Raw genomic sequence first — 15,711 nt, 5'->3', positions numbered from 1 at the left:
GTTTCTCTTCCTCTTAAGTGGTTAGAGAACTCTGTGCCTTTGTAGACTTGTTTTGAATATAGTAATCTCTCTCATAGGGGAGTTGTGTTGATAATCTTGATCTTCCTAAAATCAACGGTTTTGTGACTGAATGTCTTTCAACATGTTTAAAAACTATGTAATCTTTCTTTCTTGCTCTTTCTTTCTTTCAAGATTTATTTATTTAATTTAGAGAGAGAGAGAGAGAGAGTGTGTGTGTGTGTGCAGTAGGGGGAGGGACAGAGGGAGAGAGAGAGAATCCCAACAGGACTCTGCTGAGCACAGAGTCCAACATGGGGCTCAGTCTCCCCACTCAAGAGATTATGACCTGAGCTGAAACTAAGAGTCAGATGCTTAACCAGCTGAGCAGCCCATGCGTCCCAAGCTGTGTATTATTTCAGTAATTGTTTATTTCCAATAACTGGTTTGCTTTTATATGGCTACTCTTAGCATGTTGTATAGACAGATAAGCTTCGATATTGGTCACTGTTGTTGAGCATAAATGTTTACTGTAATCCTTTTCTTCCTTTTACTTTTCTCTTTTTGTTTTTCCCTTGCTTCCCTTTTGCCCCATTTTATCTCTTTCTTAATAGATCAGTACTTTGGAGATTCTAAATTTGGAAGACCAGGGTGCACTTCTGAGCGATGATGAAATATTTGCCAGCCGCCAAACTGGGAAACACACCTGCATGGCCTTGCGCAAGTACTTTGAGGCCCACCTGGCCATTAAATTGGAACAAGTGAAGCAGTCACTTCAGAGGACTGAGGGTGGCATTCTTGTCCATCCTCAACCTCCATACAAGGTGAGAGGACCTTGTCTCAAAAGGGAAAGTTGTTAGCTCTCCATAGCTAAGTTTCTTAGGCCTGAAACTTGTTCGATCAGTGGTATGTCCAGTGTCTAATGTGGATGTCCAATGTTTGATTATACTTGCCCTGTGCGGAGGCAGAATACCTGAAAATGGGTGTACCAGGGACTTGTTTTGCTCCCTATTGTAAGTTGCTACTTCTCTGGGGTATTAGAACTAAAAGATGAAGTGGAGTGTCTATAAAAGGGTTTTCTTTTATGAAAAGTACTAGATATTTTACCTCCTCTTATGTGGAATTTTTTTTCTGAAAGGATACATCTGTTACTCCACTTCTCTATCATGTTTGAACTTACTTCCTGTGTTTTGGAGTGTAGATTAATATCTATACTCCATTGTGATTTTAAAAATCACAAATTGAAATCAGTTTTATGTGATGCTTCTTTCTTTAGCTGTGAAACATGTATACCAACAAATCAAACATTCTTTTACCTATTTTGGGCAAAATGTATTATAAGTATGATTATAAATAAAAGGTTACATGTATGTTCATTATTTCACATGTGGGTTGTTGACTCAATTGTGGAATTTGAAAGCTCTTATTACTTAGCTTTATTAAAACCTGTTGGCCATTGAGCTGTGATGAAGAAGCAGGCAGGTGATAGAGTTCTTTAATAATATGTATCTCTCCTTATAGGCGTGTTCATATACTCATGAACAGATTGTGGAAATGATGGAATTTTTGATAGAGTATGGCCCAGCGCAACTGTATTGGGAACCAGCTGAAGTCTTCCTCAAGCTTTCTTGTGTTCAACTCTTGTTGCAGCTTATTTCTATTGCCTGTAATTGGAAGACCTATTATGCAAGGTGGGATCAGAGAACGGTTTTAAATGAAATTAGATTTTGCTTTTTGGTAAAGTTGATGTTGGTTTGTATATAGCATATGCTTAGCAAACATTTGTTGAACTGAATTGAAAGTTTGGGCATGAATCTGAGAAACTAGATTAAGAAGGATTTTTTTTTTCTTTTTTTTTAAGATTTCATTTATTCGAGAGAGAGAGAGAGAACGGCGAACACAAGTGGGGGGTGGGGAGAGGGAGTAGCAGGCTCGATCTGGGAGAGAGAGCCCAGTGTGGGGCTTGACCCCAGGATCCTGGGATCATGACCTGAGCAGAAGGCAGACGCTTAACTGACTAAGCCACCCAGGTGCCCCAGGAGCATAATATTTTTAATTTATAGAGTACTTGTTTATGGTTGATGATGAATACTACATAATAGGCAGGGATCAACATCTGTACTCTCAGAAGTTGTATGATTTACATAGCTGCAGAGGTGGGGTTGAAGTCCTGTCTTGAGACTACAGTCCAATATTTTTTGGTATTTAGACTTTAAATATCTCTCTACTGCTTAACAGCCACATGCGATGTTTATCTTCCTCTCACATAAAACTGTATTTTGTTCTGTGAATATCCTAAAGACCATCACATCGTACACTTTAAATAGGTGAATTGTGTAGTATGTGAAGTATAGCTCAATAAAGCTGTTTTTTTAAATAGGAAAAAAAACCTATTTTGTGCTTTTGTTATGATTTTCACAATTCAGTTAAGAGCTGTTAAGGCAGAGCAGGATGAGGCTCAGAAAAGGACAGTTGATAGAATCAGGAGGTTGGGTGGGTTCTATTTGAGGATGATGTACAAGAATGAAAATTGTATTTTGGAAGTGATAGAATCTGGAGACAGCATAGCAACAAAGTTTACAAAGAGTGGTTCTTTACCTTTTTTCTCTATCTAGCCATTGCCATTAAAGCCAAGACGGGCTTATTTAGAGTGCATATGGCTTGTTTGAGAAATGTCAGGATATTAAATCTAGGGATTTAATCTAGCAGCCGTTTTCAAACTTTTTGGTCTCAGTAGAGCAGCCATTTTCAAACTTTTTGGTCTTAGGACACCTTTACTGTATTAAAAATTATTGAGAACTTCAAAGAACTTTTTTGTGTTAAATCTGTTGACATTTAACAGAAAATAAAACTGAGAAAATATAAAATTATTTATGAATTTACTTAATAATTTGAACTCATTGCATATTTAGCATTTTTTAATGAAAAATTTCCAGAATAAAACCAGATAATTTTGGCAGGGTTTTTAAATGTCTGCTGAATATCTCATATCTGCTTCTGTATTCATTCTTTTGTGACTTCACACATGACCCAGCATCTAGAAAGCTCCAGTATCTACTCGTGAGAGAATGAGAGTGAGAAAGGAAAATAACATTTTAGTGTTAATATGAAAATAGTTTTTATATCACAGGACCTTCTGAAAGGGCCTCAGAGATCCCTGGGGTCCCCTACGCACACTTTGTGAACCACTGTTTTTTTAAATTTTTTTTTTTGAACCACTGTTTTATTAGAGTATTAAAGTAGGTTATTATATTTACTTGGACTTTGCTGAAAATGATAAAAGCTCTAAATAGAGAACTAGGAAAATTAAAAATACATTTTTTGAGTGGTAAATCAATATCCGGATTACTAAGAAAATATAAATATGTTTGGAATATATCCTTCAAATTTTTTTTTTTTTTAAGATTTTATTTATTTATATGCCAGAGAGAGAGAGAGAGGGAGAGAAAAAAACACAACTGGGGGAGCAGGAGGCAAAGGGAGAAGCAGTCTCCCTGCTAAGCAAGGAACCTGATGCAGGACTTGATCCCAGGACCCTGGGATCATGACCTGAGCCGAAGGCAGATGCTTAAATGACTGAGCCACCCAGGCATTCCTAAGTTTGTTTTTAAAAATAAATACTTGTTTCTGTTTAGAATATATAGAACCTTAGAAAAGAAAATTATTCTTAGCCACTGTTAATTTCTCCAGTCTATTTTCCATAATGTATGTAAGTATACATAATTGAGATCATAGCATTTAACCAAATTCACCTTTTTTATGAAATAATTCAAAATACAAAAAGGTACAGAGACTACTCAGTACTCAGGGTTGGCACGTGGTGGCATTTCTTCTTTCTCAGTTCCTTTTCCTGCCTCCCCACAGTGACCAGTCTTACTAAGTGCATTCTCTTCATGTTTTTATATTATACATATGTGTATATATAAACAATAATGTACTTTATGTTTTTAACTTATATAAATATTATCCTGTATGCATCTTTTGCAACTTGCTTTTTTCACCCTTATGTTTCTGAGATTTATATGTGGTATTTATTTGAACTCTTGTATTTCTGTACTAGTTTATTATCCTATTGATAGACGTTTAGTGCTTGTTAATTCTTTTTTTTTTTTTGCTATCAAGTGAGTGGTACCACAGACCTCTTTTTCAAGTCTCTTTGAGGATATGATGTATATAATCTGGATTGTAGGGCACCTGCATTTCATATTTAGTAGATGTTGCATATCATTTTCAGGAGGGTATGGGAGTTTTCATTCTCTACCTTTTTCCCAATAATTGGTATTGTCCAACATAAAAATATATCTTGTGTTTTGTGTTTCATTAATGTTGTATTCTGAGCCTTTCCCTTTGTCCTTTAGAGTTCTTTGAAAACACCTGTTTTTTGAAAACACCTGTCTGTAGCTGCAGAGTGTATCATAATTTAACATAATTTTAACATAATTTAACAAACACGTATTCCTATTGTCTTTGTAGATTTTCTAATTCTTTTGTTATTTTAAATGATGCAATAATGGACATCATAGCACATAAATGCTTGTTTGTACTTTTATTTATTTATTTATTTTTTAAAGATTTTATTTATTTGACAAGTAGGCAGAGAGGCAGGCAGAGAGAGAGAGAGAGGAAGCAGGCTCCCTGCTGAGCAGAGAGCCCAATGCGGGGCTCGATCCCAGGATCCTGACATCATGACCTGAGCTGAAGGCAGAGGCTTAACCCACTGAGCCACCCAGGCGCCCCTTGTTTGTACTTTTTAATTAGGACAGATTCCTCCAGGTGAAATTCCTGGGCTAAAGCTTATGCATATTTAAAGAATCTTGTTTCCTATTTTTAGATTATTTTCTAATTAATTTTAGATTACATTTAGATTATTTTCTCAAAAGAGGGTCCTATTTTTGTTCCCACCAAAAGTTGGAGAGCGTTTTTTTTCTTTTTTTAAAAGATTTTATTTATTTATTTGACAGACATAGATCACAAGTAGGCAGAGAGGCAGGCAGAGAGAGAGAGGAGGAAGCAGACTCCCTGTTGGGCAGAGAGCCCAATGTGGGGCTCGATCCCAGGGCCCTGGGATCATGACCTGAACCGAAGGCAGAAAGCTTTAACCCACTGAGCCATCCAGGTGCCCCGAGAGTGTTTGTTTTTATACATCCTTACCAGCATTGAGGATTATCCTTTGTTTTTAATCTTAATAGTTTGTGTGGTGAAAATCCCATCCCAATTGTTTTGGAAGTAATATCATGGTAACTTACAAATCCTTTCTTGATGTCATGGCTAGGGACAGAGCTACACAGGTAGTTCTGATCCTTTATGTCTCTCTCTCTCTTTTAACTGTTGTTTTTTTTGGCTGTATCCTAGTTTCCATTTGAGTAATTATTTCTCCTGTCTAGGAATGACACTGTGCGCTTTGCCTTGGATGTCCTGGCTATTCTCACTGTTGTGCCAAAAATCCAGCTCCAGTTGGCAGAATCAGTGGATGTGCTGGATGAGGCTGGCTCCACTGTCTCCACTGTAGGTAGGTTGTACCTTTTCGTTTTTGTGATTGCTTTGTCTGAATTTGTTTTTATTTGCTATTCTGGCCATGTCTGTTTACTTAATTTGCAATATTAGTACAGAAAGTAGTGATGGCGGGTGCCTTGTCCCATCTAAGTTGTGTACTGCACACTTTTATATAAGGGAGTTGTGTTAGTGAACTCAGATTTTCTGAATGGTACATGTGCTATGATGGGACGTAGTCATTCTTGAAAACCTTGTACTCTGCAGGGTCTTGTGTTAAAATAAAGTTTATGGGAAAAATGGGTTGGGGCAGACAATAAAAAACTTAAAGCAGATTTGTAATCTAAGCTCTAACAAAATCAGTAATTGGCAAGCCACTCAGAATGGACAAAAGCTATCATACACAAGAACAAAAGGAAAGTATGTTTTGTTTGAAAATATACTTTATTAAGAACAGGACTGGTAACGGCTCCTGCTAAGGTGAGCATGCAAAGTGGTGTGACTGGCTGTGGGTTTTGGGGTTCACCAGCACTTTGGGAGAGAAAGCCCGAGGTGTGCAGCCACTTTTTTTAAACTTTCTTCATATAGCAGAAAGGGTTCCTGATGCCATTGTGGCAATCAGGCTGAGGGCTTTTCCTTTTTCTGCTAAAGGTTTTAATTTATTCCTGCTATTTTTGCTCCCCTTACCAGGAAAAATTGCACATGACCCTTGGTGACTTCCACATAATATTGACATCATTCCCCTATTTAACAACTGCATATGAGGTATTACATCATGAAGATATAGTATAGTAGAATTGATTATATTTTATTCAAATAATTCCTTGTTCTCTAATAAATAAAAAGGTATAGTAGTTTTAAGTGGAACAAAGTGAATAGAAGTCTGCATTTTGACTCTGGAACAATCATTGAAGTTGGCTGTTAGTTTTATGAGGAATAATATAAAATGTTTTGAATTTCTCCCCTGTAGGTATCAGCATTATTTTGGGAGTGGCTGAGGGTGAGTTCTTTATCCATGATGCTGAAATTCAGAAGTCAGCACTTCAGATTATCATCAATTGTGTGTGTGGCCCAGATAACAGAATATCCAGTATTGGCAAATTTATCTCTGGAACTCCTCGGAGAAAGCTGCCTCAGACTCCCAAAAGCAGCGAGCACACCCTGGCCAAGATGTGGAATGTGGTCCAGTCCAACAATGGCATCAAGGTGCTCCTGTCCTTACTGTCCATCAAGATGCCCATCACCGATGCAGACCAGATAAGGGCTCTGGCCTGCAAGGCCCTAGTGGGCCTGTCACGCAGTAGCACTGTCCGGCAGATCATCAGCAAACTGCCTCTTTTCAGCAGCTGCCAGATCCAGCAGCTGATGAAGGAGCCTGTCCTGCAGGACAAGCGCAGTGACCATGTCAAGTTCTGCAAGTATGCTGCTGAGCTCATTGAACGAGTGTCAGGAAAGCCACTTCTCATTGGCACTGACGTGTCTCTGGCACGACTGCAAAAAGCAGATGTTGTTGCCCAATCAAGGATTTCCTTCCCTGAGAAAGAGCTGCTTCTGTTGATACGAAACCATCTCATTTCTAAAGGGCTTGGGGAGACAGCAACTGTGCTGACGAAAGAGGCTGACTTGCCCATGACTGCTGCCTCTCATTCATCTGCCTTCACCCCAGTCACTGCTGCTGCTTCTCCTGTCTCTCTTCCCCGAACCCCTCGCATCGCCAATGGCATTGCAACTCGACTGGGCAGCCATGCCGCTGTGGGTGCCTCCGCCCCTCCTGCCCCTGCCCATCCTCAGCCACGGCCCCCCCAGGGTTCACTAGCTTTGCCTGGCCCATCTTATGCAGGCAATTCCCCCTTGATTGGTAGGATCAGTTTTATCAGAGAGAGGCCATCACCCTGCAATGGCAGGAAAATCAGAGTGTTGCGGCAGAAGTCGGACCATGGCGCCTACAGCCAAAGCCCAGCCATAAAAAAGCAGTTGGACAGACATCTTCCTTCCCCACCTACGCTGGACAGTATCATCACAGAGTATCTTAGAGAGCAGCATGCTCGCTGCAAGAACCCAGTTGCCACCTGCCCACCTTTCTCTCTCTTTACTCCTCATCAGTGTCCTGAGCCAAAACAGAGGCGGCAAGCGCCAATAAACTTTACCTCAAGGCTAAACCGCAGGGCATCATTTCCAAAGTATGGAGGGGTAGATGGCGGATGCTTTGATAGGCACCTTATCTTTAGCAGGTAAGGAGAGGCCACCTCCCTGGGAACTGGAATAATTCTTCTATTTAAATCAAAGTGTGTGGGTGATACCCGTATAGAGTGATGAATCCAGAAAGCCAGACTATTTGTTGGCCTGAAATACCAATGATTGTCACTTTGTGTGAACACAAGTAATGTGGCTGTACCCCCTTTTGCCAACCATGGGGTCCTTGTGTGATTGTTGTATATTGTTAAGACACTCTGTGTTCTTGTTACAACTAGTATTTTTTTTAGAACCCATGCACCATGCTGTGCCTCACTAGACTCCCAAACTTGTTTTTTTGGGGGTCCAAGTTGTCTCCTATTCTGATTCTTCACAAATCTCATATAAAGATGATGGAATTGCAGGTGTTAAACATGGGGATTTTTGTTACTGTTTAAATTTGGGAGTAGAGGTCCTTTTCTCTCGCTTAAAACGGAAATGAAGGTCACTGTGATACTTCGGAAGAACCCATTTGAAATATAAATGCTTTGGGTTTTTTTCTTTCATCCTTCTAGCAAAGTTTTCTTTTTTTCAGAGTCCTTGTGCATTCTTTGTCTCTGATTCTCTTTTGCTTAGGTTCCGTCCTATTTCAGTGTTCAGGGAAGCCAATGAGGATGAGAGTGGCTTCACTTGTTGTGCATTCTCAGCACGGGAGCGGTTCCTGATGCTTGGCACCTGCACTGGGCAGTTGAAGCTCTATAATGTGTTTAGTGGACAGGAGGAGGCCAGCTATAACTGTCACAACTCGGCTATCACACATCTTGAACCTTCCAGGGTAAGGGTCCCCAGGTTGTTTTCACTTATTCTTAGATGGGTTGGTGAACTATCAGCTTGTGGGTTGGCTGTTTATTTGTATATAAACTTCTACTGGAAAATAGCCTGCTCATCTGCATGGTCTGTGGCTGCTTCTGTGCTACAGTGGCAGAGCTGAGTAGTTGTGACACAGACCATATGGCTTACAAAGCCTAATGTATTTACCGTTTGGACCTTCAAGTAAAAGTTTACCAATTCTCTTCTAAGAAGGGGAGGTGTGTGTGGGTGTAATTTTTTTTTTTTTTTGCCTCAGATGGAAACAGAGTCTATCAACTATGATCACAGAAGTTTTCCTTTTGTGTCAGGAATAGATTTCAAAGTGCTGTGAGTTTTTAGGAAAAAAGCATTATAGGATTCTAGTGGGTCATGGTTTATTAGTATTATTCTGTGGTTGGAATTGATACCTTTGTTATTTCTAAAAGTCAGGACTATTAAGATGACAAGGATAATTTTCCTGATTTTTGAGTAAAGAAGACTCAAGTTTTTTTTTTGTTGTTGTTGTTGTTTTTGTTTTTTAATTTTAAGAGTTTTAAGCTAAGAAAGTCTAGCAAATTTCAGTTGACTGATATTTCAGGTGAGGGGAGACTGAGGAATATGGCCAAATATTAAGAAAGGAGGAACCACCTTTGATATCTTTCCAAGTTTTTTCTTCCCCTACCCTTGGAACTATTGTATTTTTTGTTATTAGGTCAGGAGAATTTAGTATTTTCTTAAATTCAGGTATTTTTAGGACATTGCATGTGCACATACTTAAATTCTAGCAGCTTCAACCATTTCTTGGTTCTTTGGAGCTTTTCTATTTTCTATATGATATGACAATATTTTTTAAGCTTGTATTTTAAAATGCTAAGGGCAAATAGCCTTTATATAAATATGTGATTACCCACTGTGGGCCTCCTCCTTCTTTTAGGATGGGTCCTTACTCCTGACATCTGCTACTTGGAGCCAGCCTCTGTCTGCACTTTGGGGAATGAAATCAGTATTTGATATGAAGTATGTAACTACTTTTATAACTTTAGTCTTTCTGTTCTGCAATTTACCTAATTTATATTCCCTTCATCCAATTCTTCAACTTGAAGCCTTTTGGGAAAAGATGAATGCTGTGAGTTATGCTAATTTCTCTCTTCCTCATCTGTGACTTATGTTTAATAAGACTGTATCCTTTTTAGTTCTGGGATATTCTTAACAAGTATTCTTACCACTCCCATCACACAACTGACCCTTCACTAATCCAAAATGGCACATCTGTGTATTTTCTCATGTTCACATGTGATAGTGGCACTTTTTGCTGGGGCATGTTTCAAAGACATGTGTGGCCTATTAGCCATTTTTTTTTAAACCAAGTAACTCCTGTTAATTACTTATAATTAATTATTTTGGATCTTCTTGGTCAAACATGGAAGAATTTTTTTTTTTTTTTTAATCCTAAGTGTACAATTTTTCCTCTTTGGTTGTTGGGAATCTTCAGATGTGTATGGTCAGGCAGCAGGGTGAGAATCATGTTTATTTTCAGTCAGTTGAGTGAGTATGTTCTAAGGGTCCATCACTTAGGTACTTCTGTTGTTTGTCCATAGGCATTCCTTCACAGAAGATCACTATGTTGAGTTCAGTAAGCATTCTCAGGATCGGGTCATAGGTACAAAAGGAGACATTGCCCACGTAAGTACTTAAGAATCCACTGCTTTCAAGCTAATTATGCCCATTTGTTTGTACTCAAAGCTTCTGGACTGAAGGACGGTCCTAAGGGCAACAACAAATTGCCTAGTGATATTCTTTTTAAAGAGAATCTAGCAGTGTAATAAAGTAGTTCTAAGCTACATGGGACCAAACATGAACTAATCTGGCAACTCGGGAGAGATGTCATTAGCATAGCAGTTACTTTCAAATACTTAGTTTTAGGTGAAATGTAAGTCTGTGCCTCTATGAAGCCTCATCGGGAAGACAGTTAACAGAGGAGCAAATATATGGTATGTTAGATGTCGGTGCTGCCAAGCAAAAGAAGCAGGGTAGGAGGTAGGAAGTGGCGGTGGTGGTGTGGAGGACTTGTGTGTTTTATCTAGGATAATCAGTATCACTAATTGGGTGATTTGAAGGAAGTGTGGGTGTCATGTAGCAGTCTGGGAGGAAAGTGTTTTAAGATATAGGGAATGTCAAGGGAAAAGCCCTTACTTGGGAGGTGGGAGAGAGAGGAGGGGAGAACAGGTCAGTGTCGGGAAAGGGGGCGACACATATCATAGTAGTATCTTACAGGGTGTTGTTAGGACCTCTGACTTTACCTCTGAGATGCAGATACTGGAGGGTGAGCAGAGGACACATGATTAGATGTAAAGTTCCTGAAGTGTGATTCTGGCTTCTGTGAGAGAAGCAAGAGCAGGCCTTCCAGTTAGGATGTCGTGTCAGCACACATGTGAGGGCTGCAGGGGGGCTGGGCCCAGGTGGTCATGGCACAGGTGATGAGAAGTGTTACAGCTGGGCCCTGGGATTCTGGACACATGCAGTTTGTTTTTCTATTAGACATTCAAGTAGGGAATGGGCAGTTGGCTATACAAAATGGGAGTTCAGGAGAGAGGTCTGGGATAGGAGATACAAATACAGGAGTTATCTACATGTCGGTAGTCTTTAGAGCCATGAACCTGGATGAGATCATTAAGGAGGCTAGGGAAGAGAACTGTGGGGACAGTCCTGGCATGTGCCAATATTTCAGATTTGCCACATGAGGAGGGACTTGGGAAGGAGACCAGGGGGAATGGCCAGTAAGGGAGAAGACCTTAGGAAAAAGATGTGCCACAGAAGGCGAGGGAAGATTCTTTTGAGGAATACTTGATCAGCTGAGCCAGAAACTATTGATGGGTATGTAAGATGAGAATTGAGAGGTACTGTTGATTGAATAATATGGAGCTTACTGTTAACTACATGAGGAGCTAGTTCTGTGCACCAGGGTGACAGTCTGATTAGAGTAGGTTCATGTGAGAACAGGAAAGTGGAGACAGTGAGTAGAGACAAATTTTATAAGTGTGTTTGCTGAAAAGCAGAATTGGGGTATAGTAGCTTGGAAAGGGGGGTGTGGGGAATATGGGAGTATGAGGGAGGGTTTCTCTCAAACTTTTCATTTGAAAATAGTGAAATAAAGTTGAAAGAGTAGTGCATATACCTACCACCTAGATTCAGCAGTGTAATGTTTTGCCATTTTCTGTCTAAATACGTATGTTTGTGTTTCTGAATCATTTGAAAGTAAGTTGCAGATATCATGACATTTTATCTTTGAGTCTTACAGAATGCATATTCTAGCAATAAGGACATTTTACTGTATAATCACACTCTATTACCAAATACAAGAAAATTATACTAATTCCCAAATATCATCTGATATCCATTTCATACTCAGTTTTCCCCATTGTTCCTGATATGTTTGGTTTCAAATGCTTTTTGTTTTTTTTGAACCAGGATCCAGCCAAGATTCACATATTGCATTTGGTTGTTATGTCTCACTAATGTTTTAAAGCCAAGAACCATTTCTCCAGTTTTCATGACACTGACTTTTGAAGAGACCAGGCTAGTTGTCTTGTCCCATGATCTCAATTTGTTTGTTTTCTTGTGGTGTCTCCTTATTTGTTCCTACGTTAAAGGAGGATTTTATTTTAAAAGATTGGGAATATTACAGCATATGTGTAAACTGATGGGAAAGATCTGGTCTCTGCATGGGTTGCACATTATAGACTTTGAAACTTCTGGTATTGCAGGGCTAAAAATATTGGGAGATTTTAAGGAGAAAGGGTATTTCATTGATGCCTTTTTCCAAAAAGTGGCCCTTTTAATAGTATTCCATGAGTAATTATTGGTCAATCCATATGAATTTCTCCATTTCAGTCATAGAAACATTTTCTGTTTATTGAAAGGGGTAGGGGTAAAAGAGGGTTTTCATATCTATTGCATTCTCTCTTTTCATTTTCTTGTGGGAAAGAGACTTTTCAAACCTTGAATGGGAACCAAAGCACTTAAACTTTGTTTGGATTGGTATAGTCTTCCTACTTTTCAGATATTTTACAATATTAGGGCTTTCATGATTTTGGTGGGATTTGGAAAGCATGGAGCGATATTTTACACAACTTCTCTATGAATTATCAGTGGATGGATTGGTCTGATTTTTCTCTTCCCACCCCTTCTTCTCTAAAGATTTATGATATTCAGACTGGCAACAAGCTGTTGACTCTGTTTAACCCAGATCTTGCCAACAACTACAAGAGGAACTGTGCCACCTTTAATCCTACAGATGATCTTGTCTTAAATGATGGCGTCCTCTGGGATGTCCGCTCTGCACAGGCCATCCACAAGTTTGACAAGTTCAACATGAATATCAGTGGCGTTTTCCATCCGAATGGACTGGAGGTCATCATTAATACTGAGATTGTATCCTTTACACCTGTGTCTTATTTTCAATTTGTTAGCTGGTTTTTGATGCAGAAATTATCTTTCTACCAACATCCTGTCAAAGTATCCACACAGGTAATAATTTGGTGCCTCTCCTTTGACGTGTTAGTTAATCTCCAGTGGTTGATAATTACCAATGACTTTGACTAGCATGTTTTTCTTTGTACTGAGAAGAGTGAGCAGATTCCTGCCTTGTGCTTCTTTCAAGTATCAAACTGGCTTTTATGTCTTGAGGATTTTACTTTGGCACTACAGAAATCAATTGCTAGACATAAGAGCAAGATGAAGTGTTGCTATTGAGAGAATGGGAATTCGTGTTGCTTTCATGTATAAGAGGATACCATAGGAGATTTTCAGGGACATTATTCTATAATATACATTTTACATGCTTTTGTTTTACTTTGAAAGCATTTTTATTTTACTTCTTTAAAAAAAAAAAACTTAACTTTCAAAACATTCATATCTCACACAGAGGGGAAAAAAGTAATATTTCAGAATTTCCCGTGAGGTTCCTTAAGAAATTTTGTATAAAATAATTTTCCTTGACTGCTGTCCTCCTAGTGGGATCTTCGTACTTTCCATCTTTTACACACAGTTCCTGCTCTGGATCAGTGTCGTGTGGTGTTTAACCACACGGGGACAGTGATGTATGGAGGTAATAAACTTTTTACCTTTCTACATTCTTTTTCTTCCTTCTTTTTCCCCTCATTAATTTGATACTTTTGGTTTGGAAATGTCTCTGAAATGTGAATTGAAAAACATTTGAAGGTTGTAACATAAAAGACAAAATGAGAGCACAAATGGTGACAAAGTTTGTTAAAGAAAATAATGTTGATTTAGGGTGAAAGGCCACTGACTTTGAAGATAACAAGTAAATCTTGTATAGAAAGAAATTTCTTGCATTAATTTCCCATCTCTGTCATCATCCTCCCAATATCATTATGAACTTGAAGAATCTTTGCTTTTCTGGTCTTGTGATGTTATTATAAGCCTGTAGCTGTAACACTTATTAAGAGCTGGAGGAGAGGTTGAGGATACTGTTTGGGGTATGCAAGGAGGATGCGCTGAGAGGAACGAACTAGACAGAGTGGATTTACTGCAAAGAAACTGAAGTCTTGATTGTCCATTAATATTTCTGCACTTGTGAATAGGGGATGTTTCTGATTTCTAATAGTGTTTTGCTCCTTGGCTACCTTTCCCCTTTCCTCCCCATTAGCTATGCTGCAGGCAGATGATGAAGATGACTTAATAGAAGAGAGGATGAAAAGCCCTTTTGGATCATCCTTTCGAACATTTAATGCAACTGACTACAAACCAATAGGTATGCATGAAAGAGCAGACATTGTTCATTTTGTCCTGTTTTGGTTTTCCTTATTTAAGATCCTTCTTTTCTGTAATTTTTCACTGAAAGGCTGAGAAGTTATGGAAATATATGTGAACAGTCACCTTGAAATTCCTTTAGAGGAAAAGCTGGTTTTAAGGTCATAGCAAGAGTCCAGTCCTGAATCTTGTCACATTCTGTTTTCCAGCAACTATTGATGTGAAACGGAACATCTTTGACCTGTGTACAGACACCAAAGACTGCTATCTTGCTGTCATTGAGGTAAAGGGAGCCAGCAGAAACCCTGCTGTTTTGTTCTGATCTTTAGGATCATTTTCAAGTCATAAAATAGGCATTTTTTTCTGATCTAAGATACGTTCTAAAGTTGATGCATTTCTGAAGGTAGTTATTGATAGCCTACTCATTTGATGGGGAGATATGTATTGTAAGAGAAATAATAAAATCCCAGTATAAAACAACATGGACACTGGGGATCCTGGGTGGCTCAGTGGGTTAAAGCCTCTGCCTTCGGCTCAGGTCATGATCCCAGGGTCCTGGATCGAGCCCTGCATCGAGCTCTCTGCTCAGCAGGGAGCCTGCTTCCACCTCTCTCTCTGTTTGCCTGCCTCTCTGCCTACTTGTGATCTCTGCCTGTCAAATAAATAAATAAAATCTTAAAAAAAAACCAAAAACAATGTGGACAGTCTGTCACATTTTCTAATATCTCGGGTTCACTGTCATCCCTTTCTTAGAGGAGTCTGACTCTTGCCAGAGCAAGATCGTTCATTCCAAGGATGGTGGTCTCTCTTTTGCCTGTATCCCTTGCTCTGGGATCAGCCTTCTCATCTTGCTTTCTTTCCCTTTCTGTGTCCCAGGCATAACATTTTCAGAGTTAGTTCAAGAATTTTGGGTATCCGAAGAGTCAAGGTGCATGGGTGCCAGTCCTAACCGAGATGTAGATGTGCGCCTTCTGAAAACTAACTGCTCTTCATGCATTGAGTATTCTCTTTCAGAACCAAGGCAGCATGGATGCTCTGAATATGGACACAGTGTGCAGGCTGTATGAAGTGGGCAGGCAACGTTTGGCAGAGGATGAGGATGAAGAGGAGGACCAGGTCAGTAGTCTTGGAGATATCTTGTTGCTGAACGATGCTTTATAGAACAATATCTTATGCTTTTCTTTTTTTGCTGTAAAGATTTTTTAATATCAGCCTTTGTTCCCTGTTGGCATATTGTGCAGGCGTATCATCCATAAAATTACCAAAATAACTAAAACTCAGGAGAAGGCGGATGTTTGTTACTATAAACCTTTAACCCCAGTACCTGATGGTCCTGTGAGTTCCATTTGTAGATTAATTAGCAATCACAGAAATTGTTTTGGAGGTTTCCTTGAACTCACTTTTGGGACCAGTGCCCTGTGTGGTTTCAGG

At 39.2% G+C, this 15,711-nt stretch overlaps 1 protein-coding gene across 2 annotated transcripts in view; it reads left to right on the top strand.

Moving 5' to 3' along the window:
• The window catches only part of LOC111143881 (DDB1 and CUL4 associated factor 1), a 75,203-nt gene that overhangs the window by 37,297 nt on the left and 22,195 nt on the right, over positions 1-15,711 (top strand). For both annotated transcript variants that reach the window (XM_022497897.1, XM_022497896.1), the window contains exons 11-22: positions 612-821; positions 1,519-1,688; positions 5,382-5,506; positions 6,458-7,718; positions 8,296-8,494; positions 9,443-9,525; positions 10,107-10,191; positions 12,706-12,939; positions 13,522-13,615; positions 14,177-14,281; positions 14,490-14,563; positions 15,295-15,396. In XM_022497897.1, coding sequence (XP_022353605.1) covers positions 612-821; positions 1,519-1,688; positions 5,382-5,506; positions 6,458-7,718; positions 8,296-8,494; positions 9,443-9,525; positions 10,107-10,191; positions 12,706-12,939; positions 13,522-13,615; positions 14,177-14,281; positions 14,490-14,563; positions 15,295-15,396 — 2,742 coding nt within the window. The remainder of the gene's footprint in view (positions 1-611; positions 822-1,518; positions 1,689-5,381; positions 5,507-6,457; positions 7,719-8,295; positions 8,495-9,442; positions 9,526-10,106; positions 10,192-12,705; positions 12,940-13,521; positions 13,616-14,176; positions 14,282-14,489; positions 14,564-15,294; positions 15,397-15,711) is intronic.

Source organism: Enhydra lutris, unplaced genomic scaffold (genome assembly GCF_002288905.1).
Source record: "Enhydra lutris kenyoni isolate GAN:26980312 unplaced genomic scaffold, ASM228890v2 scaffoldscaffold10, whole genome shotgun sequence".
Classification (NCBI taxonomy): Eukaryota; Metazoa; Chordata; class Mammalia; order Carnivora; family Mustelidae; genus Enhydra; species Enhydra lutris.
Note: the sequence above shows the minus strand (reverse complement) of the source record. Positions and strands in the feature narration are given on the sequence as shown.